Source organism: Primulina eburnea, chromosome 13 (assembly GCF_022965805.1).
Source record: "Primulina eburnea isolate SZY01 chromosome 13, ASM2296580v1, whole genome shotgun sequence".
Taxonomy (NCBI): Eukaryota; Viridiplantae; Streptophyta; class Magnoliopsida; order Lamiales; family Gesneriaceae; genus Primulina; species Primulina eburnea.
The window spans coordinates 31,382,951-31,404,746 of record NC_133113.1 but is presented as its reverse complement, the minus strand read 5'-3'; the positions used below and the strand labels follow the sequence as shown (position 1 = coordinate 31,404,746).

Here is a 21,796-nt window from a genome sequence, read left to right as displayed (position 1 = left end):
TCTTTAATCTGGGCAAAAGAGAGAGTCAAAAGCTGCCAAAAATGCATAACAATATCGCGGGAAATCAGACAACTTGTGGGACGAGACCAAGTTTCCCCTTTTTATAGCTTAGTTACAGATCTAATCTAATCATAATATATAAAATTAAATCACATTTGCGATTAAATGACTAACACTACTCTCTTTGTCCAATGATCATTTCGATCTGCGTGAGAATTTTCTTGTTTCCATGTTTTTCTATTACCAATACAGAAGTATGTTTGTTTTCACGAGGCCTGCAAAAATCCATGCATGTTGCGCTGATTTTTTTAATCGTTAAAATCCACTAGAAACGTCTCTATTTCGACCACCCTTTTGCTTTTTGTCATTGCAGGCCGGCACAGAACCAAGGATTCTGTCTTGGGAACTTCTTTTATTCGAAAAAAGATTTTTTTTTTTGAATTTCTTTGGCCTGAAAAGATAGAGGGTTGTATCCTTAATATGTGACATGTGACTGATTTCTTCTTTGACAGAAGATTAATGGAGACACAAGTGACCGGGGCGGAAGTGAGGCGGCTCAATGTTGTCTACTTTCTTAGTAGGAAGGGCCGTATTGAACATCCTCACCTCATTCGAATCCTCCATCTCTCAAGAAATGGGGTTCGGTTGCGAGGTTTGTGGGTTAATGATGTCATGATTTTGATTAACTTGAGTGTATCTGTTCGAAAATATCGAAATGAATATGCTTGTATCTGATATGTGTGGATTTGTATGTATTAGATGTTAAGAGATGGCTGGGAGATTTGCGCGGAAAAGACATGCCAGAATCATTTTCTTGGTCATACAAGAGGTATCTATAGACTCTGCGCAGTGTGTACCTATCATGCTATACATGTACTTCGTACTTTTGTCTCAAGTTCTTGTCATTTGAATGGGCCAGCTTTTCTCTTCAGTGATTATTTTCTTGATCAAATTCTAAATTCTAAGGGGAAATTATTCTTTTTTCTTAATTTTTGACAGGAGATATAAGACCGGCTATGTGTGGCAAGATTTATTTGATGATGATCTTATCACTCCAATCTCAGACAATGAATATGTTGTCAAAGGATCAGAGATTTCCTCCACTATTATCAACAGAGGTGAATTAATTTTAGAATCTGGCATGGAACGAGCAGTTTTAAAATTTTTGAATTGAAAAAAGGCAAAACACCACCCAAAGCTACGATGTTTATTCCGCTATCTGAGTTGTTTCTTTCGTCATACTCTGACAGACTTTGCATGCACTCCGAAAAATTCTGAAATGCAAAAAGATAAGCAACCAGCAAAAGATCAAAAAGCAGATGAGATCCAAAGCCATTCATCTGAAACTTCGTTATACGTCCCAAGAAAATCCTCATCCGAAATCGAAGAAGAATCCCAGGTCTTTGGCTCCGAGACATCCACATTGACAGATGACTCTACAAAACTTGAAATGGAGAAGAATTCAGACACAGGAGTACACAATAAACGAGATAAAAAACCTGAAAAAATCGAGACTTCGTGGACTTCCGACGAATCCAAGCTCAAGATCAACAAGAAAGACAAGAGCAGAAGCAATAGAGTTAAGATCAGTGAGAAGATTAGTACCACACCTGCTGATTCATCCAACTCTCCTTCCGAGCCTCGTTTTACGAGAAGCAAGAGCTACTCTACTGGTGCATCAAATATATTTCGAAACTTGATGACTTGCGGTGCTTTGAGTACTAATGACTCGGCAGTGGTGATGATCAATAAGCAAAACAAGTACCCTTTTATGAATGTGTGTGCTAGTGATCAAAGAAATGTTGATTCATCACAAATATGCAAAAGGGATAAGCTTGGAGGCTCTCATAGGATCTTTGGCACTCCTAAATTGACTCAATCCCAATGGAGCGGCAGGTACTTCAAGTCGAACCATTTTTCTTGAAAAAAAAAAATCAAAACTTTTTATATTTAACTTATCTGCAGACATTTTATGTTTCTAATTAAAATCATGGTTTTACTCTTGATATGTACGTAATTAGCAATTGTTAGGCTACTTGATATATTTTGGTTATTATTATTTTTTTGGTTCAAAGATTTGATAATTTGAGTGATTGTTTATTAATAATTTCTGGATTATATATAGGAAGAGTTGCGATGCGGCGATGGATTCAACAAAGAACAAGATTGAATTCAAAGATCAATGGATGCCTTGTGCTGCTAATTTGAAGCCTATTAATTGCCCAAATTGCTCGTAAGTGCTTTCTCCGTTCGAGTTCTTCTATGTAAATTGCTAATTAACAACTTCCTCTCATGCCAGTCCAGAAATTTAGCTGAGATGTGCAAGTAAATGCATACACGAAAAAACTATATACTTTTTAGAAATTATATTTTTTCGATTTTAAAATTTTGGTGGTGTTAAATCATAGACTCGTGGAAATAGTTTCGGCTAATGAACTTTATATTATACACGTACATAAAATATATACTTTATATTTTTAAAAAAATTCAAGGGCATTTTATGTTGAATTCAATCCTTGCAGGAGAAGGATAGTACTAAGATTAACAATCTTACACAAATTTTTTTAATTTTTTTTTTTATAACAAAGACTTTTAAAATATGCAAATTATTATTCGGACACATTGGGTAATATTTATCCGCTTACTAAAAATTATACACACTTCACGGCTGGTAATATAATTCAAAAAAATTAAACTATATATCAACTCTGTCATGTTTCGATCGTTAATCTCTTCTAGTAATTGCATAACTTAGAATTCATGAGTGGGAGATCGGTTTTATTGTAACTTTGATAGTGATTGTAGGATTTCATAAACTACTTAACGTTAACGTATTCACAAAAACAAATGGCAGACAATGCGGGAAGCCATTCAAGCCGCAAAAGCTTCATGTGCACATGAAATCTTGCAGGGTTATCAAATCAAACTCCAAGGAAGCTGCAAATTCACTTGCTCCGAATATCAAGATTTAGTAGTTTATGAAGATTTCTAGCTCATATATTGTAACAATCATCTGTGTGACCAAGAATTTTCTTTTAGCAGAGTAATAAATCTTTCTTGGTAGGTTCAAACTTTTATTCTTCAATAAGTTTTACCCAATTTAATCATTTTCATCATATAAAATAACACATCCTGATAAAAAAGGACGTACTCTGATTTCCGGGAAAATACATGAACACTTAACTTCTGGTTTTACTTCAATGTTTATGAATCTGGAAGACTCCGCAAATAACACATCTCAACAGCGTGCAATTTTGTGTTTTTCTCCAATACGTCAGACTCCAAAAATATGGTTCACATTTTGAAACCACAACACATAGCAGTTGCGGAAAATTTGGGTAGCATCCGCAAAGCTCTGAGGCCTTTTTGGGAATTATCCTTCATTATAGCCCAGCACAGAAATTAGAACATAATCATATGAAATTAACCAAGAACTTTACTACCTCTACAAAACAGTCCACCGCATGTCAGTCATTTAAACAAAAAAAGACAGAAATATCGAAAATAAAATAATTATTTTGTGTAAATGGGCAGAAACAGAGAATCAGAAGATCACAAAACCAAAATACAAATGACCATCCAGAACAAAGTTTCCCACACTTTCTACGTTAGAATATAACTGGACAGAGGGACTTTCATATTTCAAATGCTTATTTGCACTCACACCACCTCATCTAACTTGAAGCTCGAATCTTGCCGGAGGAGACATCTAAGCATCACAAAATAATCGATTCATCGGAACATCTGTGTCAGTAACTTCATCCTCACAAGAAATAATCCGGTGTTCTTCGAGTTACGTCAGGTTCTCCTCTCCTTGGAGCTGGCTCGAACTGAAAGAAATTCAACACAAAGTGAGTTGATATCAACTAAGTAATAAATATCATTAACAGGCACAAAAACAGAAAGCAACATGCTTGAATCACAATTGACCATACATGGACGCCACAGATGCTTCAAAAACTATCACAGCACTTGACAACGAACTCAACTAACATAAAAATGAAAAGACGGGCAAAGAGTGAACCTGGATAAACGTGTGATCCCTGCCATCATCAACTTCCAAAATGGAAGCCATATTTCCGCAGCGATAACAATAATTTGGAGCACTAAAAATAGTGACGACCTTTTGTTCCTGTGATAGGGGTTCAAGATTAATACATAACAAGTATCCAGTCCTTGGAAAGGTAATTAAAAAATACGTATTCATGAACTATGGATTGTATTGATTACATGGGCCCAGTTATATCCTTCCATAACTAGCTGATGAGCTCTAGCAATAAGCTTCAAATTATTGGTGTGATTGAATTGCTCTGATATGTCCTGTAAGAATATAATACATGATTAACATAATGATTGGAGAAATGAAAACAAGAATATTTGGTTGGTTGTTCGATGGTTGAAATTTACCTGTCCAAAAGTGTATCCAGCACCACGAGGGGAGATGCCCCAACCACAACGATCATCAGGATCAGACCACAACAGATCACACATTGGACCTTCATGTGGTACTTCTTGAACACGATCAAAGTTTCTTATATTATCAAGGGTTTCGATAGAGGGAGATAATCCACCATGCAGACAAAATATTTCTGATTCAACCTATGCAAAGATTACAAATTGATTTGAATGCCCACACCTTGATACAACCAAAAAAAAAGAAGCATACATAACAAGGGCCTAAAAACCAACTAGCCGCACACAATAACTACAATTTTGTTCACTTTCATTCACTCAGGTGTATCCCAAACAAGGAGAAAACAACTGCAGGACTCAGGGCTAGCTTTTCACACATATCACAATAAACAGGTCAGAAAAATAAAAGGCGCGAAAAGAGAAGTAAAGTTACTCACCAAGGCAGTCAAAGGGAAATAATCAAACAAATCCGTGAATGTCTTCCATACGTTAGCATTCCCATATCTATAACCCAAATGAAAATATCAATATTTTGCATAGATATGGGATGAAAAATGAGGAAAATAATATGAAAAACAGGTATGCATGATAAAACAATTTGTCATTTAGATACTTTTTTCTTCATTTCCATAATCCATAAACTAGATTCCAAATGAGATGAAACCTTGTCAAACAGACGGGTCAAGTTTGTAACGTTCTCATGGAACTCGATATGCTGCTGGAAGGGATCGCAGCACGTTCTGAGGCACTCACTCATTCAAGAGCTTTATCAGTTAGCCCTATTGTGTTATTTCTCAATCCCCCATTGCTTAATCTTATTCATCTTAAAGCTTTACCAAGATTTTCTTAAACCTATTCAAAGCATTCAAATGAACATGTAGGCATGTGACACCATAATAAATACACACAAACTAATGCCAGCAAATCTTTAAACTTAGAAATCTCTATTTGTGCTCCATCATAACCTGGCACCTGCTTCAGTTACCTAAGAAAGCACAATCTGGTGAAAATATTAATAAATGACAAATTTAAAAACAATTGCATCTACAACTGTTTTTTTATACAATAAAATTAAAGGGTCTTTCAACTACTCAAAACAACTCACTGAACACCATGTAACGTTAAATTTCAGCTGTGAGCATGCATGCAAAAGGATATTACTGTGACAACCGGACCATCTTAATCCTAAGTGCAAACATTTTCCCCAAATCGTTAGACTATTAAACACGAGTACTGTAGTACGAGATACAAAACCTCAGACATAGCATGAAGCAAAGAATGAACTCACTTTCGCAGGCATTCATCATAAAACCCATAGACTTGAGTTATCTGCAACATAATTGTTTAATCTATCATTCAAAGCAAAAAAGTTTAATAGTATAAAAAACACATCAAGATGCCAATTAGATTCAATATACCAAGACTTGGGGCAAAAAACACCGTCAACTTAAATACAAAAGGTTTTCAACTAAATTATTTAGCATACATGTCACAAAGTCCGGATGTATCTGAACAGTAGAAGTAACAGAAAAAATAAGGAGAGGATGGTAAAGTAGCAATACCACCCCACATTTATCCCCACACAAAATAGCAATCCTGCAATGAATTGTCTCAGTTTTTATTATAAGCAAAGCTAAGAGGAATGTTAAGTTGATTTCAATTAATCAGAAACAGGTCATACACAACACCACCATTCAAATAAAATAAAGAAAGAATATCATGAATTAGTAATGTAAATTAACACCTGTCTACTTTCATGATTTCCTCTGAGAATTGTGATCCGTTGTGGATAGCGCACTTTCAGTGCTACTAAAAGCTGCAGGAAACAAGAAGACAAATGCCTTTCACGTTTCGATACTTCTGTCCAAAACAAAATGGAAGGAAAACTCGGTAACCAATATTGTATGTTTATAATATATAGTCATTTAGCTAGTACTTACAGTCACAGTTTCAACAGAATAGTAGCCCCGATCAACATAATCTCCCATAAACAGATAATTTGTGTCCGGGCACTGTCAACGAGTAGATTAAAGCCTATTAGATACTAAAAATGCACCTATAAAAAGACAGCTGTAAGAAAAACATCTATAGATACAGATATAAACAGAATACCAATGAATATATCTTTCTTTTAAAAAGAAAATCAATATACTATTCCAAGCCCCCAGGGTGACAAACTTTTTTTTTCTTTTCAATTCAACTTGTTATCATGTACAAGATATCTCCAAGTTGCACTCGATAATTTGATATTTCTTTCAAAGATCAAGTCAACCAGCTCAAGACAAAAGGATAAAGAAAATGTCATAGTTATTTGGGGCGCAAGGCGCACTAAAGCGCAAGGGTGTCTTGGGGCCCGAGGCGCGAGGCGAAGCGCACGCTTTATTGAAGTAAAGCGCAGTTGACACAAATTATAAAATTCAACATATATAAAATATTTTATACGATTTAAATTAAATACTTTGACAAATATAAAAAAATAATGTAAATAAAAATTCATTAGCAGATAATGTAGCATTAATAGTAAAGAAAAAACAAACAAACTCCAATCATCTAAAAATCATTAGTAAGTCACAAGTGCAACATAATATATTAACCAAAAAACTTCAAAAATCTAAATCATAACGCTAGTCATGGATTAGCATTAGGGAGCAAAAAATATTTTTAATAAGGCACAAAAAGAGCAGAATTACGTGAAGGATACAGACGTAGAGAGTTTCCGAGTTCAGACATAGAGAGGCCACTGCTGCGCAACTCCAGAAATAATTTCAAGGAATGGTGAGAAAAAGAACGCACATCAGATTGTAGGGCTTTTTAAAACATTAAAAAGGGCTTTTATTTGTTATTGGGCTTGAGTTATACATAGGTAAGCGCATCTTATGATACTAAAGCGTAGAGGCGCGCGCCTTTCTGCAGCGGTGCGCCTGGGCCGAGGCGCACCTCAGGCGCGCGCCTGTTTAATGGCTTGCGCCTGGGTCATAACCCAGGCGCAACAGGTGCGCCTGGCTGCGCCTGTCGCCTAGGCGCAGCCAGGCGCTCGCCTTTAATAACTATGGAAAATGTCAGTGTCATAAACTACAATACCTTCCCCCCAATTCGGAAAAGTTCAGCAAGATCATGAAATTGTCCATGAATATCACCACAAATTGTCACAGGGCTTTTAACAGGCTGCATAGAGAAACAAATAAATCAACACAGTATCCACTGACAAGTCAAATGAGTCGCTGAAACTCGAGTGAGTGTCCATACGTGTGTTAATTAGGATTGTACGATGAAACACCACAGAAATGCTCGATCAAACAACATGATTAACTCAGAAAACATCAGAAAGAGCCAAAACTTTATAACCAAAACTAATATAGATAGTAATGGGAAAAGTTGCAATGCCTGGACGTTGCTTTCCGACATTAGTATCTCTTTTGCCTTCTCACATAAGGTCCTAACCTGAAATTAAAAAATGAGGTACCCTCATATTCTGCACCCTGTTTCATGCGATGAATGTATATTATGGGAACAACAATTTGAGAATCGATAAAAGAAGATATCAAACTACATGGTCTACTCATTAGCTAAATCAAGCATAAAGCCACTGCTATTCCTTTATGTTTAAATCACACTAGAAGCAACAGGTCAATTTCTAAAAATCGACCACTTAGAGGAATGCATGGAAGGCCAAACATAGTTGCAAAAAATTTCTAACTTCCTGTGTATCACTCCAATGCAGAAGTTACTGAACAACGGCAATTCATACCCATCTTGGGCACATGTGCGGGGAAAAAACCAATAATTGGCAATATTACAAATAAATTTAATGACAGAAAAATAAAAAAATTGTTTCATTCTACAGCTGTTAAGTGACTCCACACCTATTTCACTTTCAGAATCCATCTGAATTTTCTGGCATAAATTATGTTAAGGAACCATCTCCAATTGCCACAGATAACCAAAACAAAATCCAAATTTGAAAGATTTTTCATTGTTTCTCAGGTAAATATAACTTTAGAATAAGAATCCAATGCATCCTTCAGTCATTCCCAGAAAATCCCAATGTCTCATCGAGAAACCTCTTTACAAAAGATTGAAAATTAATCGAATGTTTATGGACCTCTCTCACTTCACATATAAAAAAAAACTTTACATTACAAAAGAAGAACCTTCATGAAACAATCGAAATCCAAAATCTGAAAATCGAATAATATATTCCAACAACAAAACGTGCAGAACAAAGAGCCAAAAATCCTCCACCTCTCAACATATCCATGTCTACAACACGCAGCAGATCTGTAAAAGACGAAGATGAAAACAAAATAGAAAATTTAACAAATGAAAAGGTATAAAAGCAAACCTCGGGCTCAGACAAAGGCTTGCACTGCATAAGCTGAGCAATCTGTTCGTCCAGATTTCCATGAGTGCTCGCAGCTGCCAGATCCGGGCTCATCTTGCTCTACGTTCCAATATTCTTAATCGAAAAACGGCAACCGAGGAAGAAATTTCTTAACCCTAGGCCAAGATTCAGGGTCTGATTAACGTTCGGAGGATCGGTGTGGGGAATTGTGTGCTGTGATTACGGGGGATGAGAAAGAGAGAGAACTCGGCTGAGAGAAGATGGTGGAACCGAGGGAGATGGAGGAGCCAAATCTGTCGATCTGCTTTTATTTCATGTCATTTTAGATTCCATATATATTAATATTATAATATTAAAAATATTTATATGGCTATTATTGATTTTTGTATTTAAAATTGCTTTTTCCTACAATTAGCCACCACAAGAGCAAGTGTAACTGTAACGTGTTTATTTATTTATTACAAATTGATTGATTGATTGATTCATACAAAAATAGTTTATTGCATTCCTTTTTTTATTTTTATTAAATAAACATACCCTAAAGTTTGAATAAAAAAATCAAATTATATTCAAATATCACATATAAAATATAATATTATTAAAAAAACCCTAAAGTTTGAATAAAATGTTGAGAAAATGAAAATAAAGCTTCAAATATTATTATCTATACTATATATATATATAAAAATTGTGTCTAATAAAGATAAAATAGACATCCACTTTTCTTCTAATCTTAATACCAATATTACATTTTTTTTTAAGTTCAACAAACACTTTTTCTATTTTTTAATTTCAATAATTCAGATGATACTTTAGTCTTTTGATAATTCGTCAAAGAGTGGGTATCATGTGAGACCATCTCACGGATCATATTCTGTGAAATAGGTCAACCTTACCCATAAAAAATAATGTTTTTTCATAGGTAATTCAAATAAGAGATCCGTCTCACAAATACGACCCGTGAGACCGTCTCACACAAATTTTTGCCTTTGTCAAATTTCACTTTAATCTTCTCGATGATTATAAAAAAAAAACTGTACACACACCCACATGTGCAAATCGAGTAACTAGTGTTAAAGAAAGTGCTCGAAGATGCTCATAATTTGGAACAAACATGCGTCATATAATGTGCTTGCGCGCGCACATATGCATAATAGAAGATTGTAACAAAAATCTAGATAGGTCTTAAACATGTAAAAATCAATATCTTAATCTGCAGAGTTTGTATATGTAAGTAAACAAACTAAACCCGACCGATTGCATTTGTTTAATGGAACTAATTTCCGCTGGAAAGTCAAATAAGGTTTGCAGATCTTGGTTTAGAATCTGGAGCGACCTTCAACATCTACCCGTGAACTAAAAACTAGATGTTTAGATCGTTTCGCCACTGTCAAGAACTGCAGATAGTGTTTTATGTTTGTTCTTATCTTATGCCAGCAGCGTATCCGACAAGGGCGTAAAAGAGGGATCCGGGAGTTTCATACATAGTGTCACCGACACCCCTACAAGGGAACAAATTGCAGGAACGAGGCCTAGTCCGTATCTCGCGATAGAGAAATGGAGACTCGGGTTATGATAGTTACTCACTCCTGGAGTAGAGCCTGCAAGAAAATGACAGAATATTACCGAGAGAAGATGGGCTGAGAGAGACATGACCGGGAAATGCCATTCGACCAGCAAATTATGTTGGTTAGATCAGGGGAAAGGTGATGAGACTAAGAAATAGGAAGCCAGCGTAAGGATAATCAGATTACGGAAAATTTGGAAAAATATAAAATAACATACCCAAAAAAAAAACAGTAGGGGAATTTGAAGTTTTACCAACAGAAACTATCAACCAAAGTCAAGGGAGAGTTGAAGGAAAATATCGTCATAAGCTTACTTTGACAAGACTCAAGAATACATAATGCCAGTCCACATGATATTTTGTCCATAAAGCTCAAAGATCCATAGACGAAGGCGCAACCATTGAGATCTCTGCCAACTAGAAAACTCTGCATGCTCACCCCAGAAACCTATTATGCCGAAAATAATCTGTTCAGAAATGTGAAAATCCAAGAATGCTATAAATATTCATCGGAGCAGTACAACAGAAATCGAGAGCACCAAAAAAAAAAAGACAGCTCCTTCTCATCGCTTTTAGGTGAGTCGTGGTCAAATCTAGTTCTCAAATTTCGCCCAAGGTTTGTTATCTATTTTATATTCCATTTTGAAGCCGTTACTTTCGCTGAATATGGAATCGAATTACCAATATACGGTATACCTGATCGTAGTGCATCTCTCTTTCATATAAATCAAGCTTCAACTAAGTCATGCATACTAGGAGGAAATATGAGTAAAAAATAAATGTATTCAAGTGAGGTAATTTCCCTAGAAGCGTTCTAAAAGAAAATCCAGAATGACAACTTTCAAAAGAATAAAAAATTGTTCTCTGATCCAAATGAGAAAAGTTAGAGGGAAATTTCCATACCATGATCAAAGCATTTGCAACTCCAATCACTATGGATAAAATATACATAAAAGCATTCATGCTACTTGGAAGAAAGAGGATCCCTGCACCAGAAACTATCCAAAGAAGCCCTCCGACAGAATATAGCGCCTTCGAACGTTGACCTGTCCAGGTGATCTCCTGTGTAATGAGCATAAGTCAACACTGGCACGGATCTAGAAATTTAAGTTGGGGTGTGTTCAACTTAATCTAATATTATATATACAACAGAAAAACTCGTTACATTATATATTCAATAAATTTGTGATTACATTATATATTCAATGAATTTGTGACTTAAAGTTGAGTTTGAACTTAATGTAATAAATCGAATATAAAATATTAATATGAGAATATTTATCAAAATGACATTGGTAAATATTACATTTAAATGTACTTTCAAAATTAAATTTTATTAAATAAAAAATGATAAAATAGATAGATATTAATTTGCTAGAAGTGCATATTACATTTATAAATTCCTTACAAATTAATATATGTGTAATACAGTTTATACACTAATAAAAACATTAATAATTTATTTTGGTTAACAGCTTCACACATCATTCAACGAAACTATTTTTAAAAAAAAATGGCCAATTTTTTTTGCAATGGGTGCCAGCCGACTTCCTGGGTACATAGAAGTTAACCACACTTTAAATCTGATTATATTTTTTAAAAAAATAATTGTATTGGCCTCATTTCGCTATATATTTAAGAAAAAATGGATTGGGCTATAGACCAGGATGGGCATAATTTAGATCCGTCCTCGAGTCGATATCAATACAAGATGATAAACTTTCAAAAGATAAATAAAGCAAATAAAATTTTCCGACATAATTTAGTTCCAATAGACCTGTAGGAGGACTGATACGAGGAAGCTGCTAATGTAGATGACAGCAGGAACCTATGCACAAATATTGAACATGATAACTAGTTATCAAAATTTATATCCTATTTCCTGAATAATCTTATATAAATGGAAGTAATACTGTAAAATCAAATGTAGTACCACCGCTTTTGAGGATTGGATCATTTTCAGATCATTTATGACATAGAAAGCTAGAAACGCCTGCGCCATCAAGTAAATTAAGCAATTAGAAGTAAATGTCAAAAACCTCTCATCTGAAACACTCTTTTTTGAAACTATTAAGCAGAATGTCAGGAATTTTTTTAGAAAAATGTGTCGTAACCTGGGAAACATTTGTAACAAGTCTGGTTAGTACATAAACAAGTGCCACTTGGTAATACAACACTTTGTTAAACCAGTACGCCCAAGAAACTCTGGCTTGACCTTTTTCACGAGCTTCTCTTTTCAATCTGGAAGAAGTGAAAAAATTGGAGCTCAGTACTCAAATTTCCCGTTGCATAGCATGAAGCAGAGGTAAATATGAGATTAGATATCTACTGCAAGTGTGATAAAATCTCAACCTTGGCTCTTCAGTTCCAAAATGAAATATGCCCACGAAACAGCATCCAATGAAGATTGATAAAAACGCAATCCAGCGATACTGAAAAAGAAGTTAATAGTCAAGCAAGTAAGCATCCAACCAAAAATCTCCAAAGACAAAAATCACACCTATTGTGTAACATACCTGATTTTCAACATTGATACCTGACCTTATTGTGTCGATGTTGAAAACCACAAAGGCAACAGCATATAAACTAAGGTTGGCAAGCTTTAGGAAAATTAAACTTCAAGAATGAGAATCATGCACGATAGAACGTTACTTCACAAATACACCACAAGAGAGCAAAATATAGCAAGAAACAACAAAAAGACTATTAACCATCGTAAAAGCATTGCGACAGCTAGCCAAAACTGCTCGGCTTGTAGAATTCAGAGTGATGCAGTTCACCATTGACCTAAAACAAAAGCAAGCTGCACAATTACTGGCTTAACAAATTTTAAAACTGTTCTGCAAATTGTGGGAGCAAGAAGTTTATGGAAGTTTAAAAATTTTTGTGTTTAAACCCATCAAATTAATTCTTTCGTACTTGATTAACCACTGTGCCAAAGCAATTGCATTCGAAATTCACTTTTAGCTTGAATTGTGAAATGAATCGATGGGACACATTTAAAAAAACTATATGAAGCACATTTCTTGATAAGTAACAAGATGGAAGTTGCTCGTCTCATATTTTTCATGACAGAAGAAAAATCATTGACTGATCAAAGACTTTCATTACATGTGCGATACTTGTGTAGCTGCCCAGCCGACATTGAAGATTGCAGCAAAGAAGCTATAACTCATGGTCTCAAAAGATAATGAATTGGACCCCGTAATTTTGCAAGGTAAACAACCACCAAAGACCGAAGAAAATGAGACAGCTACCAAAATTGATCCTGCACAATGCCACAGCTTAAAACAGCCATATCTGTCTATCTGTCAAAAAAGGAGAAGAAAATCATTTCTGCAGTAGTATATGACGACTCAATCAGTTAAGAACAGATTTCCAAGCTTGATCATTTTCTTACAATTGTAATAATTTATATCGACACACAATCGACCACACCCTTTCGCAACATAGATATGCTTCTACCTGCAGTAATGGAAAACTTGCACGCTGCCTTTCTCATCACACTACCGCTTGGCCCACCACCCACCCCCCAAAAAAATACAATGAAAGAATGAAAATCAAAATGAAAACTACCAAATGACACTTTTTGGTTTGTAGTTATATTTTTTATGATGTAAAAAAAAACCAGCAATGGCCACTTCAGACAAGGAAGTTACTGTGTTTGTACCAAAGAAACTTCCTTTTTTTGGCTGTACATTGGATATTAATTCCTAGATATGGTTTCTCGAACCTTAAGCCCAACTATGGAAGTCATTCAGTGATGCCTCTCAAGGGCGGATTCCATCGACTACCAAAATTTAGTAGTACTAATATGGTACTCCAACCGACTCTAGTCATTAAGAATGTATATCACATCCTGAGTGCTGTGTATTAGATGTTAGTTAGCTCTTAATTGGAATTAAGTTAATTAGTTTACACACGTACATAAATACATGGAGATGTATGAGTTACGAATGAACTTAGTTTTTTATCCATTTTTTCTTGATCAACAGAATGAACTGCATTAGTTCTGCTCTAGTTTCTTCTCTGTAATACTATGTAAGGTACACAATGCAAATGACCGCCAAACCATTTGTTGTGTAATTTATGTGTGAGACTTTCTCAGAGCACGTTTTTCACTTTGTTTACACTTACCAGTTCACCTGCAAATATGACTGTGAATCCATCAGCAATCTGACCCGAAAGCATGACAATTGCAGCATCACTGTTGAAAAAAAGGTGACGCATGGAGCAATAAATTGACTGGAAAATACTGATTACATCTCAGGAAAAAGCACGAGTGACCACATTATAAACTACTAAGTATCACAAGCTTCTTCCAAATCAATACTATTACTTAAACCATTTAATGGATTAAAATGACTTCTCTATGTTATTATTCGTTTATTTCCTGGGCTATAAAATAGAAAGAACATAAATTTTCTGGTCATAGTATACAACAGTCATTGAACCACATATCAAAGATGAAAAAATTACGAACCTTGGTGGCAATCCAATATCAGTCAAAAATACCAAGAGATAAGTAAACCAACAGGCAGATGTTATATCATTCAGCATATGTCCCACCCCATAATAGATGATGGAGCACCTTCCAAGGGGATGGGTGCAAGATTCCTCCTCAGTGGTGCCCCCCGCCATACTGTTTAACAACTAAGAATATTTCGAACCAGAGAGATCCTACAAAACGATGCTCGTCACTTCAACAAAAACGGAAACAGTTGTTGTTTTCTTTAACACAGTAAACCCAAAATCTATAATTTATTCAACTTTAAAAGTACAGGAATATTTACTCAGATGGTTTCATTTACTCAGGAACTGGAAATGGTGGTCGATATTTTCAGTTTCTTTCCCCTCCGCATCACAAAAACGCCATAACTAACTATCAGCCTCAAATAATATGATGTCAAATAATAATACTTTGCGCAAAATAACTCACGAGATTTCAAATGTCATCCGTTCAATATTTTATATATGATTAAGCAGAAACCAACGATATACAGAATATAAAACCAACAGAAGCCAGAAGGGCAATGCAAACCAGAACACAAAACAAACGCTTCATAGTCCGTCATTTATTCTTGCCTGTGTGCGTGATTTACACAAAGCCCGTCAACTTTTTGCGGCACAAAAGACCTTTTTCGACCAAGAAAAGGCTTGAAAATGAAGAATTTTCTGAGGAAATTGGTGTCCCTCAGCTTCCTTTGTTGTATATTTTTGTTTTTGCATCTTCTCTTACTTCTTAGATTTTATTATACGTAACACACACCGCTGTGCACAGACTGACTTGAGGAAAGCACAGCAACGTGTCTGGAATTATTGCAAAGGTGGTGTTATGCACCGGAGTCAAAGGGAACAAAACTGATTTCACTAAAGGGTCCCTCGATTTCATTTTAAAAAATGAAGTGTAATAATAATAGATAGGTAGATAATAGAAAATAGATAGATCGGGAAATTTGGCTTCAGTCCCCAGCCGTCTTTTTTTTTTGTTTTCAGTCCCTAGGTACTTTTTTAGTACCACATTTCCACATGAAGTGTACCACATTTCCACATGAAGTGTACCACATTTTGTATGAAATAGTACCACAATTTTGTGGGTAGGGAGTGAATACAAAGAAATATTATGATTGGGGATTTTTAAATAACTTCCCCTAGATAGATAGATGCACTAAATATATCTATTTGGTTTTGGTAATTTAATTTAATATGTTTAATAAGTTTTTTTTATATGAGTTAGACTGATTCATACTTAAAAAAAGATGAATAATATTTTTAACAATATTTTTCATGAATTAAATCGAGTCGGAGATCTATTTAATTACTAAAATTTATGGCAACTAAAACTATTTTTTGAGAGTGTAAGTTTTATTCACATATTCTGTATTTATGATGTCATTTGATTATCAAGAAATGCAATATTTCTATTTCTCGTATAATCTGATTTAAGATGATTTAAAAAAAGTTTTTATATATGTACAAAAAAATAATTAAAAAAAAGTTACCAGATTCTAGAGGAGACAAAAAAGACTACTGAATGTGGATGAAATCGAGGGCATGTTCCTCCATTGATCAAGCAACAAATGAGACTTGATAACTTTCATGCTTGGTTTTCCCTCGGTGAGCCTCGTAATTTGTGTACGTTGTGTCATGCTACTTTGGAATTCATCCCATTCGTATCGGCTAACGTATGTTTTACTAACATATTTGATTTAATCAATACTTACATATAAAATTAATAATTTTTCATGAATTTGATCTGAACAAAAATTCATTTCATAAAATTAGTATATGAGACGATCTCATGATTGTTTTTTTGGACATATTTTAGCTTTTTATTTAAATTTTAACTCAACTTAATATTAGAGTGAAAATGTAAGTTACATAAAGATAATAACTTCATCTTATATCATAACTAGTTTAGTTTAGTACTTTTGATCGGATTTCACATATACAAACTAAATTTCGAATAAATTCCTGTTGTTCGCACGTAATTATATCATGCACCTAAGTTTGAAGATAATTAATCAGATTCAAACAATGTATAAAAGTAGATGGAGGTGTGACAATATGCCCATGCCACAATAACTTCGCTTGTGGGAAGTTTGCCGCAATGCCATACATATCCAATCCACAGAGATAAGATGCATATTAAAATATGATATTTGTTTTTTGAGAAAAATAAATAGCTGAATGGATAACTGAAAATAGACAGTCTAGTTTAAAATCGATCCAATTAAAGTTGGGTTAGAGTTAGCCCAATTCAAGAAATTGAAAAATAGTAGAAATGTTCCATTTACGTCATAATCGGTAAAATAAATTAATCTTGATTTTCAGGTATAAGAATTTATTAGAGAATATATGGATAAAAATTGGAATATATATGTATATTAATTTATTGTCAGAACGAAATTATTAATTATTGAGGGCAAAGTTGAAAAGATGTATTTTAGGGTGAAACAATTTGAATGTTACGCTCACTTGAGAATTAAAACGAGGTAGGTTTCTTGTGACTTGTGAGACGGTTTCATGAACCTTTATCTGTGAGACGTTATTAATCCTATCGATATTCACAATAAAAAGTATCACTCTTAACATAAAAAGTAATATTTTTTCATAGATAACAAAATAATAAATATCTCTCACAAAATATGATCCATGAGACGTCTACAAGATTTTGTCTTAAAATGATTGGTCGTCGCCTGAGAGATCCGATTCGACTCTCGCGGGGAAAACCCATGTACTTAGCAGTAACCACTCGGCCAAAGCGACAACTTGACAGCCGATTATATATTTTGTATTAAACTGCTTCTTAAGAACCGTCAAAAGAACATTGGGCCCGAAACCTTACTTCACAACTTTCCGCGTCAAACCAAACTCCAAAGCATTTGCCATCCATCGCCCTTACCCAACTCCAAAATCATCCGATCAGCTACCGATCCCGCCGCCACCACACCATGTCGGCCACCCCATCAATCACCTCCCCTCCCCGCCTCTTCTACCACCCCGCCTTCTGGTGCCACTCATGTGACATGAGCATCGGCCTTCCGCCTTCTCCCACACCCACCGCCCTTCTCTGCCCTCACTGCCACCGTGACTCCCTCGAACAGATGGATTTGGAAGATTCTTTGGCCTCACCTTCCCCTGCCTCACGAAACCCCTTTTCCATGGACCCCAGCAACGCCACCTCGTTAACCTTAACCCCTTCCGATGACAATTTCCTTCTCAACAGCCCATATCTCCACCGCCTCATCCACCACCTCACCACCGCCGCTACTGATGTCGAAAACCCACGTTCTAACCCCGCTCCGAAAGCCTCCATCGATTTATTAGAAGAAATCACGATTACCCTCGATAATGACCCTACTTTGCTTTGCCCGGTATGTAAGGACCCGTTTGTTATAAACTCTGTTGCAAAACTGATTCCGTGTAAACACGCGTATCATTCAGAGTGCATCGTTCCTTGGCTCGAGATAAATAACTCTTGCCCCGTGTGCCGGTATAAGCTACCCACATGCCAGGAGAAGGGTGCGGGGAGCGGAATGGAGGATGTGCGGTTTATGAGGTTTGAAGAATTTGTGGATGATGAGGTGGACTTATATGGGTTTAGGAACACGCTTAGGCACATTGTACGAAGGCAAGGGTGGAGTGAGGAGGGAAACGTTGGTAGTGGCAGTGAGGAGAATTTGTTCTCGCCGACACAGGTTGGGGCAGTGGAGAGAGGAGATGAGGTTTTAGGGAGGGAAAATAGTGTGGAGACAGTGTCGAGTTGGCCAAGGTGGCAGGTGGATGATGATGGGAGAGGTAATGGTGATGGCGGGGCATCTGCAATAACTTGAAGTTCAATCGGAGCTTCTGTTTGATGTTTGATGTCTTTCCGTTCAGGCATAAATTAGTGGTACAATATACTCGCTTCTTTCGATTTTCACGAATATTAGTTGGGGCTCGAGTTACTTTTTGGTCAAATCATTTGTTTGTTGGGTGTTACTGAAAGTTATATGTGAGGAAGTACTGTGGCCTGGTTGATAGGGCCATTTTTTGGCATTGTTTGATGTTAATAGTGGCATGCACTATCGGTTGAATCATCCATGTCTTTATTTTAGTGAATTTTGTCTTGTGTGGAAAGAATTTGATGCGCTTTTTTTTAAAATAAATAAATAAATATGGTTCACATCATACTATTTTGCATTGATTTTGTAAAATTGCCACTTTGAAGTCGAATGGAATTGTTTTCCGACCATTAAATTTGACTTTATGCGCATGCCCGCTCTTAGCAAATACTTAGGTGCTTTTATTTTGTCTTGCCTGAGATGTTTTGTTTATATATTTGGTAATGTACAAAGGCAAGCAACTTTGAAAATGCTTTATTATGCTCTATGCCTACGAGTAGTTATTCTTTTTGACACAAACTTCTTATCAATTTATCCATTTACAGTACTGAGGTTATTTGGTTGCAGTAAAGTGAGTGAAGTGTTAAAAGTTATTAAAATTTAGGTGACAATAAAAAGAGTTTAAGGCTGTGTAGGATGGACAAGGCTGTGAAATCAATGCATTTGAAAATTCATTGATTTGAACACATCAAGTCTTGGTATTTGGAAATCCTTTGAAAACAATGGCAAGATTATGTTGGATCGCAAAGTGAAATTTGAAATAGCTAAGTGTGCATTTGGATGGAGAGGTATTTAGATGTGTGAGCTGATTTCAAATTATACTATTTGCTATACATAGATTTCAAATAATTAGGATGGGGAGTGGATTTGAAATTGAAGCAAAGAAAGTATTGGACCAATAAAAGGGGTTTCAAGTCCTTGATTTTAATTTGAGCCAAATGGATAAGATGGATTTGAAATCAAATCCCCTCAAATCCATTCATCGAAATGTGCCCAAATTTTAAATTTTACGTACTTGATGGGCTTGCTCTCTGTGTTTGGAACTCACTCGTTCTAAATTGTGAATCCTTCTACCTGAATTTGTTGATGGCATGCTGTGAGTTTGAAACTCGCTCGTTCTAAATTGTAAATCCTTCTACCTGAATTTGTTGGTGGTGAGGGTGTTTACATAATGTTCCCTGTTAATCTGTCTCAAACATGGGAGGGGAACAAGTTGTAATCCTTGTTTGATGTAAAATATACACATTGATTTATTTTTTGTACTTAATGTTAAAATGAGTTGATGTGAAGTTGTTTCATGTCTTGTGCCTCTTGGCTACTGATATGTCATGTAATGCTGTACTTTTGATCTGTCGACCTCTTGGACTACTTGTCAACAGTTATCACTGCTAGTTATAAACAAATTACGGATTAGTGCTTACCCCGAAACTAGTTGTCACTAAACAGAAAGGTATTGTTCAGGGTTCAAAAGATTTCTCTTTTTTTTTGGCTGCCTGAAATACTCAGCTGAGACTAGAATTGTCTCAAAAGATTTCTCTTTTTTTTTCTGGCTGCCTGAATTACTCAGCTGAGACTAGAATTGTTAGTTTGGTTTTGCGTGTCTGTCTAACTGAGCTTGATAAAATAAATGTTGTAATTGCACACTGGCACTGGCTATTGTTATTTTTATATTTTCATCGTAGCTGATGCATGTTTATTTGGATGGTCGGTCTACGCTTTTTTGGTAGGATTAGATAGTATCATATCTACACTGCTACATATGCGAGGAACCAGTGAGAGTAAATATCATTTCATTTGTTAGTTTCCTATAAAAAAAACTATGATCTCATTTGTGATGAGGTCTCTCCGCTTCAACCGCACTGTCTTTCTGATATTTAGATGTATTGGCACTATTATTCAAAAGGGCATGAAGTGGTGAAAGCTCACATCCTGGGACAACACATATTTAGAACCGAACATATGCTTTGGTTTTTCTGGTGAAAAATGAAATAACTAATGTGGTGTTGTTTTTCTATTTGGCTTGGGTTGTAAATCGGTAATGGGATATGAAAATATTCATATCTGAAAATAAATGACTATCATTTTGTTTTCAGGTAAATGTACTTCTCTCAAAGCGGCCTGAGGTATCCCATCACCGATAATGGTCTTGTGAAGTGAAGTGTATGGACGACTGTGCTGTTTATTGATCTAAAAGTGTGGATCTTGCCTTCTCTTCCTCCCTTCCCCCGACTGTACTTTTTCCTGTAGCATGAAGAGTAAATAATTCTTGTAATTGCATTCGAAAGCTTTATGCTGCAAATTTTGGTCATTAATAACCAAATGTTTGATGCATCTTCACAATCGGTCTTTTTCCAAACATTTTTTCGAATATGCATTTTTACTTCTATTAACTTATTAATTTTTTATATCAGACACGTGCGACATATTTTAATGTATATATTTGTTTTAAATCTTTCTTACATTTATCTTTATAATTTTTTTTGTTTTCTTTTTATTTTATCTATTGTTTTATAGCTATATAAAACTATATTTTCATCACTTTATTTTGGACGTTTGTGATGTTTTGTCATTAATTATTTTCATCTCTCTTTTTTCAATGGTATGTTTTCCCATCTTCATTTTGGCTCCTTTTTTTTTTTTTTTTTTTTGGTTTGCACTATTATAATCTCAGATTTTGGATGATGTTCTTTTGTTTGAAATTTTTGACTTCTTGAAAATTTGTAGTGATTTATCAATTGTTTTATTAATAATTGGTGAGCTTCAATATTTTTGTTAAACATTGGATATGAATTTATATTATTTTTCATATTTTCAATTTATGGAGTCATATCATACATTTGTCTAGTCTCGAATAATTGTTGCAAGAATCACTTTTTATGTTTGATTTATTTTTCATTTCCCATGTGTCCTAAGATGGAGTGGTAATATTTGTTTGGTAAAAATTTGCGTGAGACGGTCTTACGGGTAGTATTTTGTAAGACAGATATTTTATTTAGGTCATCCATGAAAAATTATTATTTTTTATGTTAAGATTATTATTTTTTATTGTGAATATCGGTAGGGTTGATCTGTCTCACATACAAAGAT

General features: G+C 35.1%; 4 protein-coding genes across 9 annotated transcripts; 2 read left to right on the top strand and 2 right to left on the bottom strand.

The window, feature by feature from the left end:
* The first annotated feature begins 154 nt into the window (after positions 1–154).
* Positions 155–3,134, top strand: LOC140808714 (protein SOSEKI 1-like). 5 transcript variants are annotated; one of them, XM_073165906.1, is made up of 7 exons: positions 155–209; positions 513–652; positions 760–829; positions 1,000–1,118; positions 1,251–1,896; positions 2,126–2,233; positions 2,855–3,133. In XM_073165906.1, the coding sequence occupies exons 2-7, from the start codon at positions 520–522 to the stop codon at positions 2,970–2,972; spliced, it is 1,194 nt and encodes a 397-aa protein (XP_073022007.1). In that variant the 5' UTR covers positions 155–209; positions 513–519; the 3' UTR covers positions 2,973–3,133. The 5 variants fall into 5 exon arrangements, with proteins under 5 accessions (XP_073022007.1, XP_073022009.1, XP_073022010.1 ...); XM_073165905.1 differs by having other exon boundaries at positions 180–254; XM_073165907.1 differs by having other exon boundaries at positions 201–254; positions 516–652; positions 2,855–3,134.
* Positions 3,135–3,402: 268 nt separating this feature from the next.
* LOC140808715 (serine/threonine-protein phosphatase PP2A-2 catalytic subunit) lies at positions 3,403–9,075 on the bottom strand. The gene is made up of 11 exons (XM_073165910.1): positions 8,756–9,075; positions 7,798–7,854; positions 7,495–7,578; positions 6,354–6,425; positions 6,158–6,229; positions 5,702–5,742; positions 4,851–4,917; positions 4,408–4,599; positions 4,231–4,320; positions 4,025–4,132; positions 3,403–3,830 (listed from the first exon to the last, which is right to left on the bottom strand). Exons 1-11 carry the CDS (start codon positions 8,846–8,848, stop codon positions 3,765–3,767), a joined length of 942 nt encoding a protein of 313 aa, XP_073022011.1. The 5' UTR covers positions 8,849–9,075; the 3' UTR covers positions 3,403–3,764.
* Positions 9,076–9,868: 793 nt separating this feature from the next.
* LOC140808713 (uncharacterized) lies at positions 9,869–15,628 on the bottom strand. 2 transcript variants are annotated; one of them, XM_073165903.1, is made up of 13 exons: positions 15,459–15,628; positions 14,806–15,002; positions 14,460–14,529; positions 13,434–13,630; positions 13,034–13,109; positions 12,839–12,922; positions 12,675–12,754; positions 12,437–12,563; positions 12,256–12,315; positions 12,100–12,150; positions 11,226–11,384; positions 10,638–10,770; positions 9,869–10,356 (listed from the first exon to the last, which is right to left on the bottom strand). In XM_073165903.1, exons 2-13 carry the CDS (start codon positions 14,961–14,963, stop codon positions 10,184–10,186), a joined length of 1,368 nt encoding a protein of 455 aa, XP_073022004.1. In that variant the 5' UTR covers positions 14,964–15,002; positions 15,459–15,628; the 3' UTR covers positions 9,869–10,183. The 2 variants fall into 2 exon arrangements, with proteins under 2 accessions (XP_073022004.1, XP_073022005.1); XM_073165904.1 differs by having other exon boundaries at positions 11,226–11,381.
* Positions 15,629–17,631: 2,003 nt separating this feature from the next.
* Positions 17,632–21,049, top strand: LOC140809507 (probable E3 ubiquitin-protein ligase RHC2A). The gene is made up of 2 exons (XM_073167162.1): positions 17,632–18,717; positions 20,803–21,049. Exon 1 carries the CDS (start codon positions 17,777–17,779, stop codon positions 18,656–18,658), a length of 882 nt encoding a protein of 293 aa, XP_073023263.1. The 5' UTR covers positions 17,632–17,776; the 3' UTR covers positions 18,659–18,717; positions 20,803–21,049.
* Positions 21,050–21,796: the final 747 nt, after the last annotated feature.